General features: G+C 49.1%; 1 protein-coding gene across 4 annotated transcripts; it reads left to right on the plus strand.

Annotated features, from left to right (window-relative positions):
• Positions 1–2,837: 2,837 nt before the first annotated feature.
• On the plus strand, positions 2,838–23,731 carry DGKA (diacylglycerol kinase alpha). Of its 4 annotated transcripts, none has more exons than XM_079775140.1 (24): positions 2,838–2,979; positions 10,242–10,389; positions 10,811–10,884; positions 11,216–11,348; positions 11,585–11,659; positions 12,124–12,173; positions 12,526–12,600; positions 12,761–12,880; positions 12,994–13,108; positions 13,654–13,742; positions 13,872–13,991; positions 14,199–14,297; positions 14,476–14,559; positions 14,800–14,873; positions 15,033–15,107; positions 15,522–15,607; positions 15,698–15,787; positions 21,366–21,526; positions 21,768–21,832; positions 22,060–22,150; positions 22,433–22,631; positions 22,742–22,862; positions 23,053–23,113; positions 23,370–23,731. In XM_079775140.1, the coding sequence occupies exons 2-24, from the start codon at positions 10,326–10,328 to the stop codon at positions 23,451–23,453; spliced, it is 2,205 nt and encodes a 734-aa protein (XP_079631266.1). In that variant the 5' UTR covers positions 2,838–2,979; positions 10,242–10,325; the 3' UTR covers positions 23,454–23,731. The 4 variants fall into 4 exon arrangements, with proteins under 4 accessions (XP_079631266.1, XP_079631264.1, XP_079631265.1 ...); XM_079775138.1 differs by lacking the exon at positions 2,838–2,979 and adding an exon at positions 3,744–3,870; XM_079775139.1 differs by lacking the exon at positions 2,838–2,979 and adding an exon at positions 3,759–3,866.
• Positions 23,732–23,871: the final 140 nt, after the last annotated feature.

Below are 23,871 nucleotides of genomic sequence, written 5' to 3' on the forward strand. Positions count from 1 at the left end.
ACTGGGGCGGGCGCACTAGTGGTGCTGGGGGCGGATGGCAGACCCCCTAATCCTCTTAGAAGGTGGGCAGTCGAAATCGCGCGCCGATGGCTCTCAGCCGCCCAGCTCTACCCGCCGGACAGAGACCCGCGAGGCGAGGCGGAGGGCGCTGCGGCCGGTCCCCTGTCTCGGCGACCGCAGGCAGCCCGGGCTCGGCCCCGCCGTGGGGCGGCCCCGCGGATCCAGGAGGCGAAGTGACCGAGTTTACTCTGACCTTCGACCCCGGCGGCCGGCTCGGGCAGGGCCCAGGGTCAGAGGGCAGGGTGTAGGCGACGGGGCGGGTCCAGTTCGTGTTCTCAGGAACCTCTTCCCAGTCCCTGGGCGACGGGGATTGAGAGCGGGCCCCTCGCCGGTGACCCGGGCCCACACGGCCACACCTTTGGCAGGCCCGCCCTGCCCCGCACCTTCCCACGCTTTATAGGAACCCCATGCTCTCCCTCCCCCGTTCTTTCCAGCAGCTCCTGTTCCTTCAGGGCGAAATCCTGCTAAACCCGTTTCCCCTCCGGCCTGGGAGGGGCCGGCGGCAGGTTCCTCTCCTCGGGTGTCACTTCTGCCCTCCCCCAACCCCACGCTGTTTTTTCCTCACCAACCCTATGCTACCTTTCTCCAAACCCCCTACCCTGGCTCCCGTTCGCTCCCTACGGGGGCGCTGAAACCAGGAGGGAGAAGGCGAATGGTGGTGACCGCCTCCAACACCAAGTTGCCTGCCCCACTTAAAAACAAACAAACAAACAAAAAATGAGAGCCAGGGCTAACTAGGAACAACCCAAGGCTTTGAAATGAAGCTTCAAAAGTTTTTGGGGGTAACAGCTTGCCTTCCTGTCCTCCACCTCTCTGGCGCTCAGCAGAAGCCCAACTCAGAAGGTCTCAAAAAGACCATAAAAACGTATTTGCATCCCATACACAGTGGCTGCGAGTGTTGTGACACTGCCGTTTCCAGCCCTGCTCTTTCGCCACCGGTGCTGCAGCGCTGCGTGCTGTCCTCGGTCTTGTTACTAATTGGGGGAGCGTGTGATGAGGCCCCTAAACACCGGAGGGCGCGTTGGCCTTGACGGCACTACCTGAGGAGCTGCCCTGTGGAACGTTCTGCAGGAGGGAATCCTGAAGGGGCCCCTGTTGGCTACCCAGCCCCCGGCCCCCCTCAGGCCCCCAGACATCCTGCCCCAGCTCGGAGGTTGACAGGAAGTGAAACTTAGTGCCTGCCTAGCAGACCTGCCTGAGCCCCGGCCCGGGCCCCGGATGTGGCCCCCCACCCTGAGGAGGAAGGGGGGAACGGAGGCTGAGGAGAACAAGGCTGTTTTTTCCTTTCCCTTTGTTCACTGCGGTTTCTTTCTTTCTGATTTTTATGATGTGGTTGATTAAAGAAATGAGCACCTGGAACTACAGTCATCAGACGCTTCCTCCTTAGATGTTGCTTGGCCTTTCTTCATCATACCCCCGCCAGTAACTGACTTGGGGTGTGACACACTTCCTAAAGAAGGCACAGAGGAGCCTAGGCTGATTCCATCCCACTCCTCCCTAGAGAAATCACCTCCTGCTTCACTCCAAGTCTCAAATAATGTCGTTATAGGGGACTCTCTAGCTTCACGTAGGGACATAACGGATGATGATGATGGAATGAGAAGCTCAGGTCATACATAGGGTGTATCACTGGAAGTGTTATTTGCAAGGAAAGCTGAGTGCTTTAAGGAGTAGTATCATTCCAGTATTTCTACTTTTTTTAAAATATGTTTTTATTGATTTCAGAGAGAGGGAGCTAGAGAAACATCAATGCTGAGAGAGAATCATTGATCGATTGATCAGCTGCCTCCTGCACGCCCCCTACTGGGGATCAAGACTGAAACTCGGGCATGTGCCCTTGACCGGGGAGTCAAACCCAGGACCCTTCAGTCTGCAGGCGGGTGCTCTATCCACTAAGCCAAACCGGCTAGGGGCATTCCAGTGTTTCTAGATGAGAGGTTCATGGGCAGAAAACTGATTGGAAGAGGTTCTAGGGGACTTGTTCTTAACTGATACTGTATGCTTGTTTAGGGTGTGTTAGAGTGGGGAGGCACTTTACACGTACACACACTCGCACACCCCAAGCCACTCTGTGGTGTACCCCTAAACTAGGCTATGTATTTGGCTGTCTTGCAGAACTAAGTACAGGCCCTGGTGCAAAATAGGCCTTTGAATCATAGCACGTACGATTCCTAGTGACTAAAAAGGTCCTATAGGAAGGGGAGATGAAAGATGAGTTGCAGGGCCCGTGTCTTTTTAAGGTTGGAGGGGACACAGGAGCAGAGAGACAGACCCTCTCTAACCCCTACCTCAGATCTCCCATTCAGATGCAACAATACTCCCAAACCCATTACTCAGCAGCTATATTTCTGATAAAAATGGAGGAGTCTCTTCCAACAAGCTTGTCTTGATTGTCTTAAAACAATCAAGAACTGCTTACACCCCTCTGTTTCCACTAGAGGTCCTCATGGACTCATTCCTCCTCTTCAACCCCCACCGAAGTATGTAGAAGTATGTATATATTATATGTGTGTGTGTGTGTTTATGTGTGTACACACACAGCATTTACAGAACATACATACACCCTCCCAGCAGGGCTCTCCCCTCCCCTTTCTTCTACCACCAGGTGTAAAAGGGAAGATTCCAGGAACTCAAGCCTTTGTTATTGTGCCCTATTTCAATGAAGGGTAAGAGGAGGTGTGTGTGTGTGTGTGTGTGTGTGTGTGTGTGGAGGGGGGAGACGGGGCGGGGCCAGGAAGCAGGATGCCAGGGTCCCCAGTTCCTACCAGTAAGTCCCTAGGCCTCTGTCTCTCTCCCTTGCTACGGTGCTGCCCCCAGAATCTTAACTCCAGAAGAGATTCCAGAAAGAAGAAGCTGAAAAGATCTCTTCCACCCCTACTTTTGCCCAAGGCCTTCTATACCGCCTGCCAAGACCAGCAGGTAAAGTGGGAGGGTTAGGGCATAACGAAAGGGTGGCACAGACCAGAGTGCTCTTTGCACCGAACCCTCCACCCCAGAATCAAGGGAGTCATCAGAGTTTTGAGAGAAGGAAGTGTCCTCAGACTTGGGAAAACACGTGTGAGACGTCTGGGGTCTGGGCTTTCCAGAGGTGAGGAACCTGGAGGTAAAGGGGGCAGATTTTCTCGAGTAGTGTCAGGTAGTGTGGAGCCCATGGTGGTGGTGGTGGGGTGTGTGTGTGTGTGTGTGTGTGTGTTGGGGGGGGGGGGGGTGTTTGGGTCTCAGGATGTGGAGTCTGGAGCCCGGCCTCGCTGCTGTGAGATCTCTTGGGTATGAATTTAGTCACTAGTGGATGAGCAGGCGTTGGGAAGGGAGGTTTCGGAGAGCAGCACTTCGGAGAGGGAGAGGCGCTGGCTGGGTGGGCAGCTGTCAAACTGTGCGGTCGGCGGCGTCCCGCCCCCGATCTGGTCTCCGGGGTGGAATGCAGGGAGAGGCTGTGAGCGCCTGGAATGAAGGGAAAACAGCAACAGAGCGGGCCCCGGGGCGGGAAGAAGAGGAGACGCGCGGGCAGGGGTGGAGAACGGGGCACAGAGCAGAGCTCTGGAGATCCTCCGGAGACGGGGGATGAGGTCTGGTGCACTGGGACGCGGGCCTCTCCAGACTGGCATCCCCGTGCTGGGGGCCCCGGGCGCGGGCGCGGGCGGGCCGGCGGGGGTGAGGGGCGGGCAGCTGTGTCGTCAGGAGAGGGGCGGCCCCGCGGCGGCCGTATCTGCCTGGCCCGTCCCCTCCATCCCAGCTCCGGCTCCAGCTCCGGCTCCGGCTCCCGCGCCCGCGCCCGCGCTGCAGCTCCGACCGCGCGCCCTCCGCAGGCAGGTAGAGACCCCGCGAGCCCCCCGCCGCCCGCCCGCCCCTCCGCGCTGGAGGGCGGGGGCGCGCGAGGGCACGGCCCCGGGCTGGGGTAGGGCTGCTGGGCGGCGGAGGAGGAGGAAGCGTGACAGCTGGAGCGGGTAGCCCGCAGGGTTAGCGCCCGGGCGCGGGGGCAGCGGGAGGGCTCGGCCGGAGCCCGGGAGGCAGCGGTCCGCCCAGACCTTCCCCTCCATCTCTCGCTGTCTCGGAGGGATGGTGAAGCTCGGCTCCCAGAGACCCGAGTGCGAGGAAAGTCCATTTTGGATCCTCGACAGCGCGCTGCACGTTGGAGCAGGCTTCTTGTTTTGGCCTCCTGGTCCCCAACTTACCACCCCACCCGTATCTTTTCCACACCTGTCACCGGGATTCTGAAGCCACCTGCGTCTGAATCCCGTTTTTCACCTTAAGTGGAGGAAAGGAGCTTTCCTGAAGAAGAATCGCAAATATTATTGGGCATCTTCTCACCCTCAGAACGAATGAGCCCACATCCCCCAACTATGCCAACATCGGAACTTCCTCCTGTACTACACAATGACCCCCACACCCACACCCACCCCCACCACCCCCTAATCAAGCAACACTGCCATCTGTGAGGTTCGTGGAGGTTTAACGAATTTTGAGGCTTCAAGCCAAGCCAAATGTTTCCCTCTCAGGGGCTACTCACTAGCGACAGCGATGGGCAGGAGAGAACAGAGCCTCCCTCGGGCCTGGGAAAGAGGAGGATGCAGGTTCTGGTGTGGTTAAGGGGTTCAGAAGTCCAGGTGATCAGTCCTGGGCCCTCAAGGACCAGTGCCTGCCCTTGGGGTTCCTTGCTGGGTCAGCCTTAATGTTGTGGGGGCATAGCTGGTTCTTTTTTTTTTTTTTTTTTTCCTTTCCAATTTTTTTTTATTAAGGTATTATATGTGTACATATCTTACCATTGCCCCCCCCACCCCCATAGCTGGTTCTTGAGTAATGGTAAACGTATGGGACTTGGAATGCGAGCAATGAGTGTCTAAGGGGAAAGGGAAACTGTAAATGTTAGCACTGGCTTTGGACATCACATTTATCTTTCGGTTACCAGCCATTTTCGTAGGTAATGTTTAAAATAAGATCTAGAAAACCAGAGGCACTGAGATGTAATGAAATGGACTAAGGACAGGCTGTGTAGAGTCTGCGTGTAACCCTGAGAGTCTCTGGGCCTCGCTTTCCTCCCAGCTCTGAGGACGTTCTATGATTCTCTGCCTCCAAGTCAACTAACTCTCTCACCCCAAGTTGGAAGAGGCAGGCAGGGAAACCAGAGGAGGGAAGGGAAGGGTGAGTCACAAGTAGCTGGCGGCTGGCAGCTGACCCCACCCTCCCAACCCTAGCAGGCGCCTGGACTAGCCCAGGTTATAGACTCAGGGTTGGGATGGAGCGGAGGACAAACCTGGACTTGTTATAGGTCGTTAAGGTCCTAGGATCCTGCAGGTTTGTTGCCTTTCAGCAACTGGGGCAGCTAAACTTTCAGGGGAAAAGTCAGAAGGGTGACTGAAAAGATCCCAGGAGTCCTATGTCCAAGGTCCCAGCCCAGGAGGATCCTTGGACCCTGACATTGCAGTTTGCAGCCACTGCCTCACCCTCCCATAGGTAAAAGGCAGAATCCTGCTACTACATGTCTGTGCCTGACGCAGGGGAAGGTATACAATTGGGCCTCACTGCTATTGGGAGGCCCTAGAATGTATGCCTTCCTGGGTCAAAGATATCATTTTCCCTAAACTCCAGATGTGTGTTTCTCTAGGTACCATCCTTGTATTATAATAAAGTAACAAAAATAATAATATCTAACATTTATAGAGTTCTTCTGTGTTGTGAAGTTTACTAAGTATGTTGCATGTATTATCTCATTTAATCCCCACATTGTGACTAATTTCTCTAGGTACCCATTTTATCGATGAGGAAACAGGTTCAGGGAGATGAAATAACTCACCCAAGAGCTAGGATTCTAATCCATGCCTATCTAACTCAAAAGCCCATGCTCTTAACCTCTACTGAATACTACATTTAAGACCTGGGGGCTCTGAAGGGTCATTTTGAAAAGAGAGACAAGAGAGAAACATTGTCCTATTGTCCCTTGTTTGCTCTTTCCCTGTCACTTTCTCTCTCAGATGTCCTAGAACCTTGGAGCCATCTAAGAATTCCCAGGGGTAATCAGAGTGGCTAATTAAGCCATACAGGCCCCATTAGCCATGAGACTATTCTGTATTCATTAGATCTGCTGGCAGTAGAAGTTGAATTATAGTCATTGAAAAGGGCCAGAGGGCTGGAGTCCTTTCTCCAGAATATCAGCGTCTCAGAACCCCTTCCTGAGTGTTCCCAGAGAGCCCCCAGAAGAGGAAGGGTGTACACACAGAGGTGGGCAGCAAAGATGTCCCAAGGGCAGAGGCTACAGAGTAGATTCTTGCACCACCAGAAAAGAAATTCTCACAGGTCCTAACTGCCTCCTTGAGCCTGAACCCAAAAGCCCTAAATAAGTGGGCAGAGAGGAGGCAGAAGGTCAGAGCCTTGGTTGGACTACAATAAGTGCTTTTTAACATTATTCATTCACTAGAAGCCCGGTGCACGAAATTCGTGCACGGAGGGGGGTTGTCCCTTGGCCCAGCCTGTACCCTCTCCAATATGGAACCCCTCAAGGGATGTCCGACTTCCCGTTTAGGCCCGATCCTGGTGGACATCACATTAGGCCCGGTGGGATCGGGCCTAAACAGGGAGTCGGACATCCCTCTCACAATCCAGGACTGCTGGCTCTCAACTGCTTGCCTGCCTGCCTTCCTCATTGCCCCTAACCGCTTCTGCCTGCCAGCCTGATCACCCCCTAACCACTCTGCTGCCAGCCTGTTTGCCCCCAACTTCCCTCCTCTGCCGGCCTGGTCACCCCTAACTGCCCTCTCCTGCAGGGTTGATCACCTCCAACTGCCCTCCCTTGCAAGCCCGGTCCCTCTTAACTGCCCTCCCTTGCAGTCCTGGTCCTTCTCAACTGCCCTTCCTTGCAGGCCGGGTGCCTCCCAACTGCCCTCTCCTGCTGGCCATCTTGTGGTGGCCATCTTGTGTCCACTTGGGGGCAGGGTCTTTGACCACATGGGGGCAGACATATTGTGTGTTGGAGTGATGATCAATCTGCATATTACTCTTTTATTAGATAGGATAGAGGCCTGGTGCATGGGTGGGGGCCAGCTGGTTTGCCCTGAAGGGTGTTTTAGATCAGGGTGGGGTTCCCTTGGGGCGTGGGGCAACCTGAGTGAGGGGCCTGTGGTGGTTTGCTGGCCAGAAACGCCCCCTGGCAACCCAAGCGGAGGCCCTGGTATCTGGAATTTATTTTCCTTCTACAATTGAAACTTTGTAGCCTGGAGCGGAGCCAAGCCTGGGGCTCCCTCCGAGGCCGGCAGCCATTTCTGTTGGGGTTATAATTGAAACTTTGTTGCCTTAAGCGGGTGGGCCCGGCCAGGGTGTGAGGAAAGCTTTGCTTCCCCTGTTGCTGGCCTGCTCTCTCAAGCTCCATTCTGCCGCCATTTGTTTGAATTTGTTTACCTTCTATAATTGAAACTTTGTAGCTTGAGTGGAGGCTTAGGCCTGGCAAGGGCAGGCGGAAATTTGGCTTCCTCTGTTACCTAGGAAACCTTGCTCTCTGTGGCTGTAGCCATCTTGGTTTGGGTTCATTTGCATGCTCACTCTGATTGGATGGTGGGCGTGGCTTATGGGCGTGGCTTGTGGGTGTGTCGGAGACATGGTCAATTTGCATATTTGTCTATTATTAGGTAGGATTTAACAAATATGTATTTAGCATCTACTATATGTGCTCCAAATTGTCTCATGGATTCCCCTGACTGTCAAGATGGACACTCTGGCATCCCATTTAACCATATTTGTATTATTATTCTCAAAATATGACTCCCTAACTTGACACAACTATTTGTACAAACAATATGGAGCACCTACAACATGCTGGGCACTGTTTTCGGCATTGGCTCAGTGGATAGAGCATCGGCCTGCAGACTGAAGAGTCCTGTGTTCGATTCCCATCAGGAGCATGTGCCCAGGTTGCAGGCTTGATCCCCAAAGGGGGCGTGCAGTAGGCAGCCGATCAATGATTCTCATCATTGATGTTTCTGTCTCTCTCTCCCTCTCCCTTCCTCTCTGAAATCAATAAAAATATATTTAAAAAGAAAGAAACAAAGGATTAAATAAGTAGAATTAAAAAAAATAAGTTACATTTTAGAACTTACATTTTAGTAGGAGAAGACAAACAGGAAAGAAAATAGATGGGTATGAGATTTATCAGGATGATCACTTAGTAAGTTCTATAATGTCTAATCACTGGGGTGAAACTAATACAATATATGTCAACTGTAATTGAAAAATAAAAAATGGTTTAAAGAAAAAAATAACAAGATAATTTCTAGTTGTGATAAGTTCTATAATAGAAACAAAGGAAGGAGCTATGCAAAGGAGGGGACTACTTTAGAATGATCAGGGAAAGACTCTTGGAGGAGCTGACATTTCAGCTTTGGCAAAAAGTCAGCTCTGCCCACGAGAATGGAAGGGTGTTCCAGGCAGACAGAACAGTAAGTCTCACGGCCCTGAGCAGGGAAGAACTTGGTATGTTTGCAGAACAGAAAGGAGGGCAGTGAGACTAAAAGGCAGTGTGTGAAAAGGAGAGTGTTGGGGTGTGGGATGGGAATGGGGGGATGAGGACAAATATGTGATACCTTAATCAATAAAGAAATTTTTAAAAAAGGAAAAAAGAAAAAGAAAAGGAGAGTGTAGCTCAGTGGTTGAGCATCCACACATGAACCAGGAAGTCAGGGTTCAATTTCCAGTCAGGGCATATTCGGGGGTTGCAGGCTCAATCCCCAGTAGGGGGCATGCAGAAGGCAGCTGGTCAATGATTCCCTCTCATTGATGTTTCTGTCTCACACTCCCTCTCCCTTCCTCTCTGAAATAAATTTTAAAAAGTTACATATATATATATATATATATATATATATATATATATATATATATAACTTCACAATTCTTGGATTGAAGCCTTTGGTTCCTGCCTTGGGAAGTCCCAACCTCCTTTTGGGAGCTCTAGTGTCTTCATCTATAGAATGGCTATACCAATAATTTTTTACCTCATAGAATTTTCTTTTAATCGTGACTACAATAACTGCTGTTTCTTGAAGGCCTTCTGTATGCCAGGCATGATAGTTGGTACTTTTTATACATTATTTGACAATCCTCACAACTGTGATAGATAGGTATTATTCTCCCCATTCTACAGATGTAATTTGTCCAAATCAGACAGTAGTATCAGAGCTAAAAACAGAACCCAGATATGACTAACCCTAGTTCTGTTTGACTCCAAAACGGTGCTGTACTATGCGGTGCTATACTCATGTGAGATATTGTTTTTTCTGTTTTTGAATCCTCAAGGCAAGTTGCCCTCTGCTACTTGGTCTCTGGGCCAGTGGTCAGTATGAACCACATGATGGCTCCTCTTTGGTCTCTGAGTCCCATAGCTAAAAATTGGGGCTCCCTAAACACTGTTAGCCAACCTAGGTGGGTAGAAGGAAGACCCCAGAATCTGAGACTCCCGCGTTCAGTTCAACCCTGCTGCCGCCGGGAAGCCAGGCAGATAGATGCTCGTCTCTTTCCCCTAACTCCTCCCGATCTCACGTGCCTGGCTTCCCCGCTTCCTCAGTCCAGCTCCGCTGGACGCTGGCGAGGCGGGGCCAAGGTTGGGGACCCCCGCCAGAGTTGGTTCTGTGTCGCGCGTCAGAAGCGCTAGAGGTCGTTGCGGGGCGTGGGGGGCTCGGGGAGTGGGTGGAGAGCGGGGCTGGGGACCGAGGCTGGAGGCGGAGCAAAATGGGGTCCTGGCCCGGAAGGCGTGCCGGCAGTGGAGTGAGAACCACCCGGAGGGCCGGGACTGGGGGGTCTGCGGTGGAGAGCACAGGCTTGGGAGAGACTGCAGAGATTGGGGGTGGCGGGAGAAAAGGTAGAAGCAGGCGAGAGACACACTCACGAAGACACATACACTGGGAAAGTGAGAGTGGTCAGAGATGAATTAAGACAGGCTGTGGGGCGAGGGGAATAAGAGAGCTGGAGAAGGATCCAGAAATGGAGGAGAGAAAGAGATGAGTCAAAAACAGAGACAAAGGACAGACTGTCAGGGGGAGAGAGAGACACATGGAGAGGAACACAAGGAAAGGAAGAGACTTAGGGAGAGACGCAGAGAAAAGGAAAGAACAGAAATAATCGTGGGAGCGGAGAATTAACTGAGTAGACAACCAGAGAGACTATGCTGGCTCTCTCAGCCACATGCTCTTGTCATCCTCCAGACCTACCCTTGGAAGTGGACGTCCAGGCGCCATAAGTATTACTGCCAAGCTGCCTTTGTGGCCATCCTTGAGAAAACAAGAAAGATGTCCAAGGAGAGGGGCCTGATAAGCCCCAATGATTTTGCCCAGCTGCAAAAATACATGGAATGTGAGTCTTTCTCTCAGTCCTTTAGTTCTGGAGACCTTACCCCAGAGAGCTCCTCCTCTTCCTTCAATTCCCCCCTCACCCCCAGTTTCCCCAGCGATCTTGAACCAGTCAGCTCCTAAGATATGCCTATGAGTAGGAAAGGGAGGAGAGGGAGATGGGGAGATGTGAACTGGGGTCTCAGCTCTCCATCTACCTTCTCTGAACCTTGACTGCCTGCTCCAAGCCTCAGAGATGAAAAAATAGGGGTACCACTTTGGAGGATCTGAAATGTTTTTCTCTTCTGTATTTCTGTGTATTTCAGACTTTCTTCTTTGTCTCACTTGAACCTTTTTTCCTGTTGGATGTCTGGGTGGGACACTGGCAGAGGGCAGGGAGAGCTAAACTAGACTAATGCCCTTCTTTCACTCTCTTCACACCTTAGACTCCACCAAGAAGGTCAGCGATGTCCTAAAGCTCTTTGAGGATGGTGAAATGGCTGGATATGTCCAAGAAGATGTGAGTGGCAGCTGGTAAATCTTTTCCTGGACCAACTCCTCCTATCTTTGTTTTTTGCTACACCATTGGGATCCCCAATTTCCAGGGATTATTCTGGGCCCACCCATGCTCTCTTCCCTCGAGATTCCCCAACATTCATGGTTACTGCAGCTATTGCTTTAGGACAAAGCAAGAGATTCTATTAATTCAGGAATCAACCTAATAAATTATACTCCTGCCTTGGATGCTTCTCAATTCTGCACTTACTGTCTCTGTCCCCACTACTCCCAATTGTTCAATCCCCAACTCCCATCCTGCAGACTCCCCAGGATAATGGTTGCTCTCATCATAGGCCATTGGGTATGAGGGATTCCAGCAATTCCTGAAAATCTATCTGGAAGTGGATGATGTTCCCAGTCACCTAAGCTTGGCACTGTTTCAATCCTTCCAGACTAGTTACTCCTTAGAAGAGACTGTAAAAAAAGGTATGGTCACATAGGTGGGAATTGGGCCCAGCCTTCTGATGAAAAGTCATGGGTTTTGGGGTGAGAGTTGAATTGAGTCACATGTTGGGGGGATGGTTAGGGGTCAGAGGTAGAGGTTGGCCTTGCAGGTGTCTGGGAGCTGGAAGAAGGAAAGTTAAAGGGAAGAGTTGGGACAAAGAGAAGAGCCAGAGTGGAGGGAGCCCCAACCTCAGATTTGCTGTCCTTTTTGTAACCAGATATGGTATGTCTCAGTGATGTCTCCTGCTACTTTTCCCTTCTGGAGGGTGGCCGACCAGAAGACAAGCTAGAATGTGAGTTGCCATTCTGGACTGGGGGAGGGGAAGAAAGGTGAAGGGAGAGAGGGTGTTCCCCAGTCTTCCTTCCCTAATTTTTTCAGGATTCCTAAAGACCGACAGGGCCCGACAAAGGTGGGGCCAGAGAGTGCGCCCATTTTCTCTGTTCCCCCAGACTCCTTATACCTAATGCCATCCACCCTAGTCACCCGAGTTCCTATGTTTTGTACATTTTCATGTAGGTGGCCTGGGGTGTTCTTGGGATATAGACGGTGTGTAGTATCTCCCCTATCAGGTTCACTGAGGGTGGAATCCAGACCTGTTTCCCCTCCCTTTTTGTCTCCTTTTTCAGTCCCAATACCAAGCTCTGGGCTCTTCAGCTAAAAGGTTTCTCCCTATCTCTTTGTTTCCCCTGTATTCTATTATGAATTCTTTGGGTATCCCTCACAAACTGACCCTGGCCCCCCTAAAACACCCCACAGTCACCTTCAAGCTGTACGACATGGACAGAAATGGGATCCTGGACAGCTCAGTGAGTTGGGGGACCTGTATGCTGGGCAAGGGAGTATGTGTCCATTTGTCTGTGCCCTCCTGTCCCAACTCTTCCAGGATCTTAAGAAGCAGAGGAAGCTAGAGGGAGAAGTTGAACCCTGTAGAACTAAATTTGGGAGAGGTCCCAAGCTCTTGACCCCTAAAAGAGGAGGCTGGAGGCATGAATTGGGGACTGCCTGGCAAACATATGAACACACATAGACTTAGCATAGGCACCTGAGAATGAGAGATGGGGCTGGGGTGGAATCCATGAACTCTGATTTCTAGAGAATGGTTTGAATGGTGGTAGTGAGGTGGGATATGGCTGTGGCTCTTACTCTCTTGGCCCACAGGAAGTGGACAAAATCATCACACAGATGATGCGAGTGGCTGAATACCTGGATTGGGATGTGTCTGAGCTGAAGCCGGTAAGGCAGCTCTCCCTTCATGTCCCTTCTTGTATTTTCTCCCTGGTGAGTCTACTTTACCCTTGACTAGGATGGCTGGTCTGGGTGTCCTAGGGGGCCATGGAGAGGTGTCAGGTCTGAGGGGCCACTCACACTGAGAGTCTCCCCATTCTCTGCTCAGATTCTTCAGGAAATGATGAAAGAGATTGACTACGATGGCAGTGGCTCTGTCTCCCTAGCCGAGTGGCTCCGGGCTGGGGCCACTACGGTGCCCCTGCTAGTGCTGCTGGGTCTGGAGATGGTGAGTAGGAGAGACTTGTGAGGATGGTTAAGACAGCTGCCTTGGGTTGTGCTTGCCAGAGGTTGGTTCTCTAAGGGCTTAGACACTCCCTAGCATTTACTGTGCCCTCCTAGACCCTGAAGGACAATGGGCAGCACATGTGGAGACCTAAGAGGTTCCCCCGACCAGTCTACTGCAACCTGTGCGAGTCAAGCATTGGCCTTGGCAAACAGGGCCTGTGCTGTAACCGTGAGTGATGGGGCCTGGGAGTGTGGGAGCAGAGGGGCAGCCCGGCTCTCTGTGGGAGCATGGCACTCTGAACTTAGTGTAACCTGGGTTTGAATTCTGACCTCTGCCACTGACTAGTTACGTGACTTAGTTAAGCCTTAGTCTCCTCAACTGAAAATGAGATCACTGTGAGCACTAAATAAGTTGTTGCAAGAAAAGTGCTTCATCCAGTGCATGTACCTACTATTAAGTCTGCAATGAAAATTAGTTATTATTATTGTTGTTGTTCTATCTGGGCCTCCTTTGGATCATCCAACTCAGTTATTGGCACATGGAGGGAGGAGGGGTAGTCACGCAGTAACAATTGCTCTCTTAGGGGGAAGAGTGAGCAAAAGGCATAGGTCTTGGAAGTGAGCCCCCACCCCAAACTTTAATTATCTACCATACCCTCACAGCAAGGGATTATATGTCTTATTTCAGTGAGTGATCCTACCTCACCCCCAGGTAAGGAGGAACTAGAGAGAGGGGCTTTAGCTAAAGCTCTGACCTTCTTCCCCCTTGCCCAGTCTGTAAGTACACCGTTCACGACCAGTGTGCCATGAAAGCCCTGCCTTGTGAAGTCAGCACCTATGCCAAGTCTCGGAAGGACATTGGTGTGAGTGACCCCCATGCCTACCCCAGCACCATCCACAGCCTGGCCCCAGCCCTTGACCCATTGCTACCCTCAGCCCTTCTCCAGTCCTTGCTCAGACCCTCTCAGACTGGGATTGCCTTTCTCCCCAAGGTCCAATCGCATGTGTGGGTGCGAGGAGGCTGTGTATCTGGAAGATGCGACCGCTGTCAGAAAAAAATCCGGATCTACCACGGTCTAGTTGGGCTGCATTGTGTGTGGTGCCACCTAGAGGTCAGTTCGGAGGCTTTGTCTACAGGCTGTGCCTTGGGGCCCCTGCTTAAACTGCCCTCTCTTCTCTGCTAGACTCTAGTCTTCTATGCCTCCCAGACAGCATACCCCTTACAGCCCCTAAGGGCTCTCTTTTTCAGTACCAGATCCCCAAGTTGAGAAGTGATGAGGTTCCCTCCACGATCTCTCCATGCCCACCTTGTCTTTCAGATCCATGATGACTGCCTGCAGGCTGTGGGCCATGAGTGTGACTGTGGGCTGCTCCGGGATCACATCTTGCCCCCGTCTTCCATCTATCCCAGTGTCTTGGTGAGACCTGTGGGAAGCGGCTGGGAGGGGACAAGAGTGCTTCTCCGGTTTAAAAATACACATACACATAATGCCATTTAGAGCAGAGAGCCTGTACTTTTAGGACTCAAGTCAAACTCTCATCTGTTTAGGGATTCACACACAATCCAGTTTTCCTTCCCTTTGCTTCCCTTCCTAGGCCTCTGGACAGGAGCATAGAAGTAGCAAAACAAGCCAGAAGATCGTGGATGATTTAAGTTTGACCACGTTTGAGGCTCTGCGGGTACAAGGCTGAGAGGGTTGGGCATCATGTGGTGGGGGATGGTTTTCCTCCACTGGAGCCCTCTTGTGGGGAATGAAGTGGAAACCTGGGGAATTGTGCCTGCTCTCCAGAAGCCCCACCCTGGTAGAGGAGGGAAAAAATATCTTGGGGGAATGACAGCTTTCTGCCCCTGTCTCCAGGGTCCATATGAACTCTAACAAAACCCTGCATTCCTTATCCTTGTTTTCTTCCCCCATGCAGATTGACCCTGTTGCTAACACCCACCCACTTCTGGTCTTTGTCAACCCTAAGAGTGGTGGGAAGCAGGGAGAGAGGTGAGAAAACAATACTGGGTCTTCTGAGATGGAGGGAGAAGACCAACAGAGATTCAGAATCTGTGTGTATGGAGAGGATTTTCCTTGAGGAGGACAGCAAGAAGGTGGGGTACAGAAACTCCATCCCCTGCCATGAGCTTTCCTTTTTCCCTCAAACAGGGTGCTTTGGAAATTCCAGTATCTGCTAAACCCTCGACAGGTGTTCAACCTCCTAAAGGATGGTCCTGAGCCAGGGTGAGTGTAAGTTGGGAGCTATATCACAATGTTTGTGTGTGTCTGCCTATCTGTGTATGTTCAGAGAGCAGGAAAGATTGCATGTTGAGAGGGGAGGGACAGAGGACCCCTAGAAACTAGAATTCAGAATGCTGTTTTTACTAGGGTCACTGAGTATTCTCTCCTCTGAGTGCTCTGCCTCATCACTGTTCTGCTCTCAAAGGTTGGAGATACCAATTTCTCCCCAACTACTAAGGAGTGGCTATGAACTATCCCCATTGTACCTTTTCTCTGCCCTTAATAGAGATAAGTCTTTTGACAGAGGAGAAGGGGATTATAAAGAAAGTCCAAAATAGAAGTAATCTGCCTGTCCAGGAGTTGGGTAGCCTCATTCCAGTTATCGTTCCTCATCTTCTCTTTCATCTTTTGTCTCAGGCTTAGATTCTTCAGAGAAGTTCCCGACTGCCGGATTTTGGTGTGTGGTGGAGATGGCACAGTAGGCTGGATCCTCGAGACCATTGGTCAGTGCAGGGAGCGCTCCGGGCAGGGCACTCGGGCAGTGGCCTTCCTGAGCTAACTCCCTCCATGCATCTCCTCACCTGCCTCCCCAGACAAAGCCAACTTGCCTGTTGTGCCTCCTGTTGCTGTGTTACCCCTGGGCACTGGAAATGATCTAGCTCGTTGTCTAAGATGGGGAGGAGGTAAATGATTCGAAATTTTTTCTTGGGTAATGGATGGAGTTGGGTTGGAAGGGAAAGATACCTAGAAAGCATCTAGGTGTCTGGTGTACAAAGAGTGTTGGGAAGAAGAGGCATAGATGGGTGGGTACCAAAGTGGATTGTCCCAAAAGAAGAGAGCTTTGGAAGGAACAAGGATCACAGTCTGAACTTAGAAGGGTCAAGGGTGATGGTTCTCTTCCCTATAAATCTAAAAATCTCTTTTTATTTCTCCCAACCAATTCTTAGGGCCCAGAGCATCAGGGAAAATGGGGGTAGAGAGAGGACAATGTGGGAATAAGAAAGGTTGTATAAGACCTAAGCCAGCTCTGGCCGGCGTGGCTCAGTTAGTTGGGCATCGTCCAGTGCACAGAGAAAGGTTGCTGGTTCGATTCCTGGTCAGGGCACATGCCTGGATTGCAGCTCGATCCCCAGTAGGAGACATGCAGGAGGCAGCGGGTTGATGTTTCTCTCCCTGTCCCTTCCTCTCTCTCAAATCAATGAAAACGTATTTTTTTTAAAAATATGTAAGCCAGATGCTGAGTGATGGAACTAGCAGGGAGATTTGCCATGACTCATCCATTCATTCAACCAGTTAATCAGGTCATGTATTCATTCATTATAATTTCTTCCCAGGTGTATTGCAACAGTCTCCTAACTGCACTCCCATTTCTAGACTTTTGCTCCCTTAAAAGAGAAAGAGTTGCCCTGATGGGTTTGGCTCAGTGGATAGAGTGTCAGCCTGTGAACTGAAGGGTCCCAGGTTCGATTCCAGTCAAGGGCATGTACCTTGGTCGCAGGCACATTCCCAGTAGGAGGTGTGCAGGAGGCAGCTGATCAGTGTTTCTCTCTTATCGATGTTTCTAGCTCTCTCTCTCTCCCTTTCTCTCTGTAAAAAATCAATAAAATATATATATTTTTTTAAAAAGAGAAAGAGTTGAAGGTATTAATAAAGAGGTCAGTGTGGGGCAGGTTGAGTTTGAGGTATCTTGGAGTTGAGATGTTGGATTCAAAGTTCAGCTGTGAGATGTCACAGGAGATTATAGACTAAGGGTCTGCTAAGGAGAATAAAAGTGTTTTAAGTGGAAGAAATTATGTAAAACCATTGGAGCCACCAAACAACGTGGTGGTGCATTAGGGGAAAGTGTGAGTCATTCATTGTGACTGGGACATAAAGTGCGAAATGGGGAATGGGGAGGAGGACTGAGTTTACTAGAGTCCAGATTATGGAGGGTCATGAATGCTGTGCTGAGGAGTTTTTAACTTCATTGTGCTGGAGATTGCAAGCTGACAGTCCACAGAAATTATTTGTATTGTCTACCTTGCAGCGTTTTAATTTTTTTGACTTTGGTTATTTCTAAGAAGTGGGTTATGTATTCTTCAATTCCCCACAATCCCTGGGCTTCCTCATCCATTTTACCTTTCTAACAACTGAGGCATTTGAATGTCCAATCCTTGAACCGTAGGGAGCTCCTAAACTCATTATATATATATAATAATAATAATTATTATTCTCTTGTCCAGCCGGTGTGGCTCAGTGGTTGAATGTCAACCTATGAACCAGGAGGTCACGGTTCAATTCCCGGTCAGGGCACATGCCTGGTTGCAGGCTCAATCTTGTGTGGGGCAAGAAGAAGGCAGCCAGTCAATGATTCTCTCTTATTATCCATGTTTCTATCTCTCTCCCTCTCCTTCTTCTCTGAAATTAATAAAAAATATATTTAAAAGTAAAATAAAATATTATACCCTCTCTATATAAAATATTATTCCAGAAATTAGGAATATCTTTGAATACATATTACAATGTAAATTTTTGGCCAGATTTTATTTGTTTGTTTGTTTGTTTGTTTTATTTTGCATTAATCCTCACCTGAGGGTATTTTTCCCATTGTTTTTCTTTTTAAAATATTTTTATTGATTTCAGAGAGGAAGGGAGAGGGAGAGAGAGATAGAAACATCAATGATGAGAGAGAATCATTGACCAGCTGCCTCCTGCATGCCCCACACTGGGCATTGAGCCTGCAACCCGGGCATGTGCCCTTGACTGGAATCGAACCTGGGACCCTTCAGTCCGCAGGCTGACACTCTATTCACTGAGCCAAACCGGCCAGGGCCCCATTGATTTTTTCAGAGAGAGTGGAAGGAAGGCGGAGAGACACACACAGAGAGAAACACTGATGTGAGAGAGACACACCGATTGGTTGCCTCTAGCATGCACCCCAACCAGGGCCATGAGGTAGCAGCCACAATGTTTGGTAACTAACGGGTTGTGGAGGAAGAGGTGAAGACCAGTGTAAGACATTTCCTCGGTCTGTGGACTGAGCAGATGCGATGGCATTTATTAAGATATGGGACACAGGAGGAGGACCAGTTTAAGGAAGATTCCTTTTCAGACATGCTGCACTGAGGTGTCAGTGGAGCACCCAGGTACAAGTGTGTGGTGGGTAGTTAGAAATCAGTGTTAAGGATTTAGAAGAAAAGTCAGGGCTGAAGATACATGTTTGAGAGTCATCTGCTCCTGGGAGGTGATTGACATCCGGAGAATAGAAGACTTACCAGGAAAAGAGTTAAGAAGAGAAGGTGGATGAGGACAGGAAGATCCTGGTAATCACCCTATTTAAGGTTGGAGCAGAGGAATATGAATTACTAATGGAGCCTGTATGAGTGACCTGTTTCTGCTATAACAAATCACCACAAACAGTGGTTTAAAACAACACAAATTTATCCTCTTAGCGTCCTGAGGATCAGAAGTTCAAAATAGGTCCCACTGCACTAAAGGCAAGGTGTTGGCAGGGCTGTGTTTTGTTTAGAGGCTCTAGGGGTCCTCTTTTTACTGATAAGGACCCCTGTGATGACCTTGGGCCCACCTAGATAATTCAGGATCATCTCCCCATTTTTAAAATCCTTAATTTAATCACATCTGCAAAGCCGCTTGCCATGTAAGGCAACATATTCACAGATTCTGGAGATTAGGATGTGGACATCTTTGAGGGGCCATTATTCTGCCTACCGCAGAGACTAAGAAGGAGCAGTTAGAGAGGGTCCTCTGTAACTTAGAGAGTGCTATTTTAGAAGCCAAGTGAGTAGTTTCATGAGTTAAAATAAGAACTGAAGATATACTATTGGTTTTGGCAGGAATCATTGGCAATCTTTGCCAAAAGAGTTTCAGCAGGGTTGTATGGTGAAAGGCAAATTACAGAGGGTTGAACCATCAATGGAATGTGAGGAAGTGAAGACCCAATTTTGTAATCTTTTTCTTCCTGATTACAAAAATAATACATGCTTGTGGTAAAATATACTTCAAACATTTCGGATATACATGCCAAGAAAGTGAAAGTTCCCTGTAATCTACTCCCTAAAGTTTTGGAGTCTATTTCTACATGGTTTTCTTTCTAGAGACATACTCATCTATTTAAACAACAAGGTCGTTTTACAAATGCTCTTCTTCTTCTTCTTCTTCTTCTTCTTCTTCTTCTTCTTCTTCTTCTTCTTCTTCTTCTTTAACTAAACAGTTCATCTTGGTTGTCATTATATTTCTTTTTTTTAAAATATATTTTTATTGATTTCAGAGAGGAAGGGAGAGGGGGAGAGAGATAGAAACATCAAATGATGAGAGATAATCATTGAATGGCTGCCTCTTGCATGCCTCCTACTGGGGATCAAACCCACAACCCGGGCATGTGCCCTTGACTGGAATCAAACCCAGGACCCTTCACTCCTCAGGCCAACACTATCCACTGAGCCAAACCTGCTAGGGCTGCCTCACTCTTTATTACTGGATAGCACTATGCTTTGTGAATATCATTATTTATTTTTTTATCTTAAGAGTATGCTTATTAAAGTTAGGAGAGTGAAACGAGGAAGGGGTTAGGATAGAAGAAGCAACAGGAGAGAGACTAGGCGAGGCTGCTTTAGCTCTCTAGAACTGTTATAGGAAAAAAAGAAGTGAGCCAAGGTGGGGCTGCTTTCGCTCACTGGAAAGTCAGAGAAAAGGGGGCATTGGAAACAGGTTCAGAGAGTTAGCCCGGGAGGAGCCGCTGCTGCCACGGCTCCCCTGATTGCAAGTCTTGTGGGGACTGTTAGAGTTTAGGAGAGGCACACCTTTCGGGAAAGAAAAGCATGGATGTGCTCCTGGGAAGGAAAGTGCCTGTCATAATTTATTTAAGCAGTCCCCTATTGATAGACATTTGGGTAGCATTTAGTCTTTTACTACAAACCATCTGCAGTGAACACTGCACATCTCTCTCTGCACACAGATGTGGGAATTTCTCTAGGAGAGATTTCAAGAAGTGAAATTGCTGGCTCCAAGAGCATAAAGATTTGACACTTGATTAGTTATTTTCTTAAAAAATAAATAGTGCTTGCTTGAGCAGTATCTATATATATATAAGCCTAAGCAACCAAACGACTGGTCGACTGGTCACTATGACGTGCACTGACCACCAGGGGACAGACGCTCAATGCACAAAGTGAAATGTGTAAGTCTTCACATATAGGTCTCTTTCTTACTCCTCACCAAATTCCACATTCCTCCCACTGTTTCCTATTTGCACTCATTTTTCTGTTTTCACATGCACACACATGGAACTTTTAAACAAACATAAATGGGATCATGCTACCCAAATTTTTCTGGTTCTTTTTTCATTGCATAACGTGTCTTGGAGATCTTTCCATGTTATATGTATCGATTTCATTTTCCGTTCAGTAGCTGCACATTATTTCATGGCATGGATTTGCCACCATCTATATAACCTTCCCTTACTGACGGGAATCAAATCCAGGACCCTTCAGTCTGTGGGCAAACAACCGGTAGGGCTTTTTGTCTTTTTTTTTTTTTAAGTGTGCTATTTATTTAACCATACAGAAGTTTTTAATTTTAATATATTTGTGTTAATCAGTCTTTCCCTTTCTTGGCTCCGAGCTTTGTATTATGCTTTAGAAAGGACTTTTCCGCTCAAGATTGTTAAAGCATTGTGCTTTCTTCTAGTACAAATTCTGCTTCCTTTTTTTACATTTAAATTCTTTGATCCATCTTGAATTTATTTTGGTATAAGGAGTAACTTTTATACCCAGCACCATTTATGGAATAATCTATCTTTTTCCTACTTACTTGAAATGTCATCATATACTAAATTCTCATATATACTTCATTCTATTTCTGGGCACTCTGTCCTTTGCTTTTTATTCTATTTACTGTTATCACACTGTTTAGATAGAGAAAGTGTCAAGGAATGTGAGAGAGAGAGGGGGAGGGAGAATATGAATTTTCCCCATTCATCACTCATTTTAACATTTTCCTGGCCGTCTTCTCTAGTCTTCCAGATGAACTTTGGCGTTATTGTTAGCTGAGCACACACATTGGGAACACTCATCCTTCATGACAGTGTGGAGAAAGGGTCAGCAAGGTCCATGTCCAAGCACCCTTCTCTTCTACTGGCAAGGGCTGGGAGGGTCTGCAGAATCAGGGCAGAGGATCCCTGGGAATTTGTGGAGCTAGGAGCTAAGAGGAGGTCCCTCTGGGACTTGGGGCTGAGTGCTAACCTGTCTTCTCCCCCCTCCCTAGGCTATGAGGGACAGAATTTGGGGAAGATCCTCAAGGATTTAGAGACGAGTAAAGTGATACATATGGATCGATGGTCTGTGGAGGTGATACCCCAACAAACTGAAGAAAAGTGTGACCCAGTCCCCTTTCAAATCATCAATAACTACTTCTCCATTGGTGTGGTCAGTGGAGTGGGCATGGGGGAGGAGAGGAAGTAGGGGTTAAGCAGGCACAGGCTGGAGAAGGGCAGACTGGGAAGGTAGAGGTTAAGGAAGCTGTACACAGGAAAATTTGGGGTGGGGCCCAGTGGTGTGAGTTGCAAGAAAAGAACATGAGGCATACTGCTCCCAAATGGGGAAGTTAAAGAAAGTTCTGTGCTGAGAGGAGGTAGGCCTCTGATCTTATATGCCCTGAACTCCCCAGGACGCCTCTATTGCTCACCGATTCCACATGATGCGAGAGAAATATCCTGAGAAGTTCAACAGCAGGTGAGAGAAAGTGGGGGTGGGGGTAAGTATACACAGTGGCAGGGACCAGTTGTGGCCAAGTGTGACCAGAGCACTTATATGGGCAGTGACATCTCTAGGAAAGCCCTCAACCCAAAGGTACCCTATTCTGCATGGGTATGGAGTCAGGAGGTTGATGCCCTTCCCTGTCACTGCCAACTGCATAATTTGTCCCTTCCCTGCTGGGTCTTGTGTTGGGGCTGATACAGAATGAAGAACAAGCTATGGTATTTTGAATTTGCCACATCTGAATCCATCTTCTCAACATGCAAAAAGCTGGAGGAGTCTTTGACAGTTGAGGTGGGTATGATGAAACCTAACCCTACATCCTTTTCAGCTTTTTATATCTTAGTTTCTCCCTACACAGGTGCCTCAAGAACTTCCCATATTCTTGAACCTTTGCTTTGACCTCCCAGCTCTCCAATTTTGAATTCCCAATTTCTCAAGATATTCCAGTCCCTGTTTCCCTCCATCCCTTGCAAAACTCAAAATCTTGGCTTTCCTCGTTGGTCATTTGGTGGAGGAAGAGGTCACGCCCTTGATTATGTCATGAAGTAAGGATCTGTTTTCTCCTACCCTCAGATCTGTGGGAAACCACTGGATCTGAGTTCCCTGTCTCTAGAAGGCATTGCCGTCCTGAACATTCCTAGCACGCATGGTGGATCCAACCTCTGGGGTGATACCAAGAGACCCCAGGGGGACACCCATGGGATCAACCAGGCCTTAGGTTCTGCAGCGAAAGTCATCACCGACCCTGACATCCTGAAAACCAGTGTGCCAGGTGAGAGGAGCAGCTTTGGGAGTGGAGTGAGCAGGACTAAGGGGAAGGTGTGACTCTCTCTGAAGGCACCCTGCCTCTGCAAAGCTTATCTCACTACTTTCCACCCCCAGACCCAAGTGACAAGCGGCTGGAAGTAGTAGGGCTGGAGGGTGCAATTGAAATGGGCCAGATCTATACCAAGCTCAAAAATGCTGGACGTCGGCTGGCCAAGTGCTCTGAGATCACCTTTCAGTAAGGAAAACTCTGGCCAGGGGCTCTGAGGGAAGGAGTTGGGCTGGGAGCACCTGGGTCATGGGAATGGTGGGGAGGGGCTGTACTAGGAGATCTCAGTGCTAAAGGGTCTGAAAGCCAACCTAAGAAACAGAGTTTTGGTATTTGATTGGCAAGGAAATCTCCACCAATCTGCCTTGGCCTCCCACAGCACCACGAAAACCCTTCCCATGCAAATTGATGGAGAACCTTGGATGCAGTCGCCCTGTACGGTGAGTATTGCCTATGCCTGCCAAAAATTGAACCCTCAGGCTCCATGGATCCTAAATCTCCATTCCATAGCTTCTTTACTTCCTCCTGATGCCTGAAGTTCCCCTATGCACCATTCCTCTCATACCCTGACTTCTCAGCCCCTGGCCATCCTACTATGAATGGCTTATCTTGGACCCCTGCAACCCACCCTGAACCCACGGGTCTTCCCCCAAGAAGACCAGGTTCTGCATCTGAACATGCCCCCTTCCCTTCCAGATCAAGATCACCCACAAGAACCAGATGCCCATGCTTATGGGCCCACCCCCCCGCTCCTCCAATTTCTTTGGCTTCTTGTGTTGAGGGGGACACCGCAGCCTCCAAGCCAGCCTTGAACCCACCTCCCTGGACTCTACTCCATAGGCTCTGTATACTGCTGCCACACCCTCCTGCCAGCTCAGGGCAGTGTTCCTTCACCCTTACAGTATTTATTATCCTGCACCACCTCCACTATTTCCCACGCATATGTGTGCACACACACACATACACACACACACACACACACACACACACACACACACACACACACACCAAAAACTCATACATTGCAAGTGCCTCATCTGAATAAAATGACATTTTTTCCCTCACTGGGATATCTGTTAAGTGAGTGGTATACCTCCTTCCTTTATACCTTCACTCTATAAATGACATAGGTTCTCCCGAGAAGCAAGAAAAAAACAGCATCAGGTTCTGAGTATTTATTTCAGGTAATGGCAGCCTT

The sequence above is a fragment of the Cnephaeus nilssonii genome, assembly GCF_951640355.1.
Source record: "Cnephaeus nilssonii genome assembly, chromosome: 6".
NCBI classification, from domain to species: Eukaryota; Metazoa; Chordata; class Mammalia; order Chiroptera; family Vespertilionidae; genus Cnephaeus; species Cnephaeus nilssonii.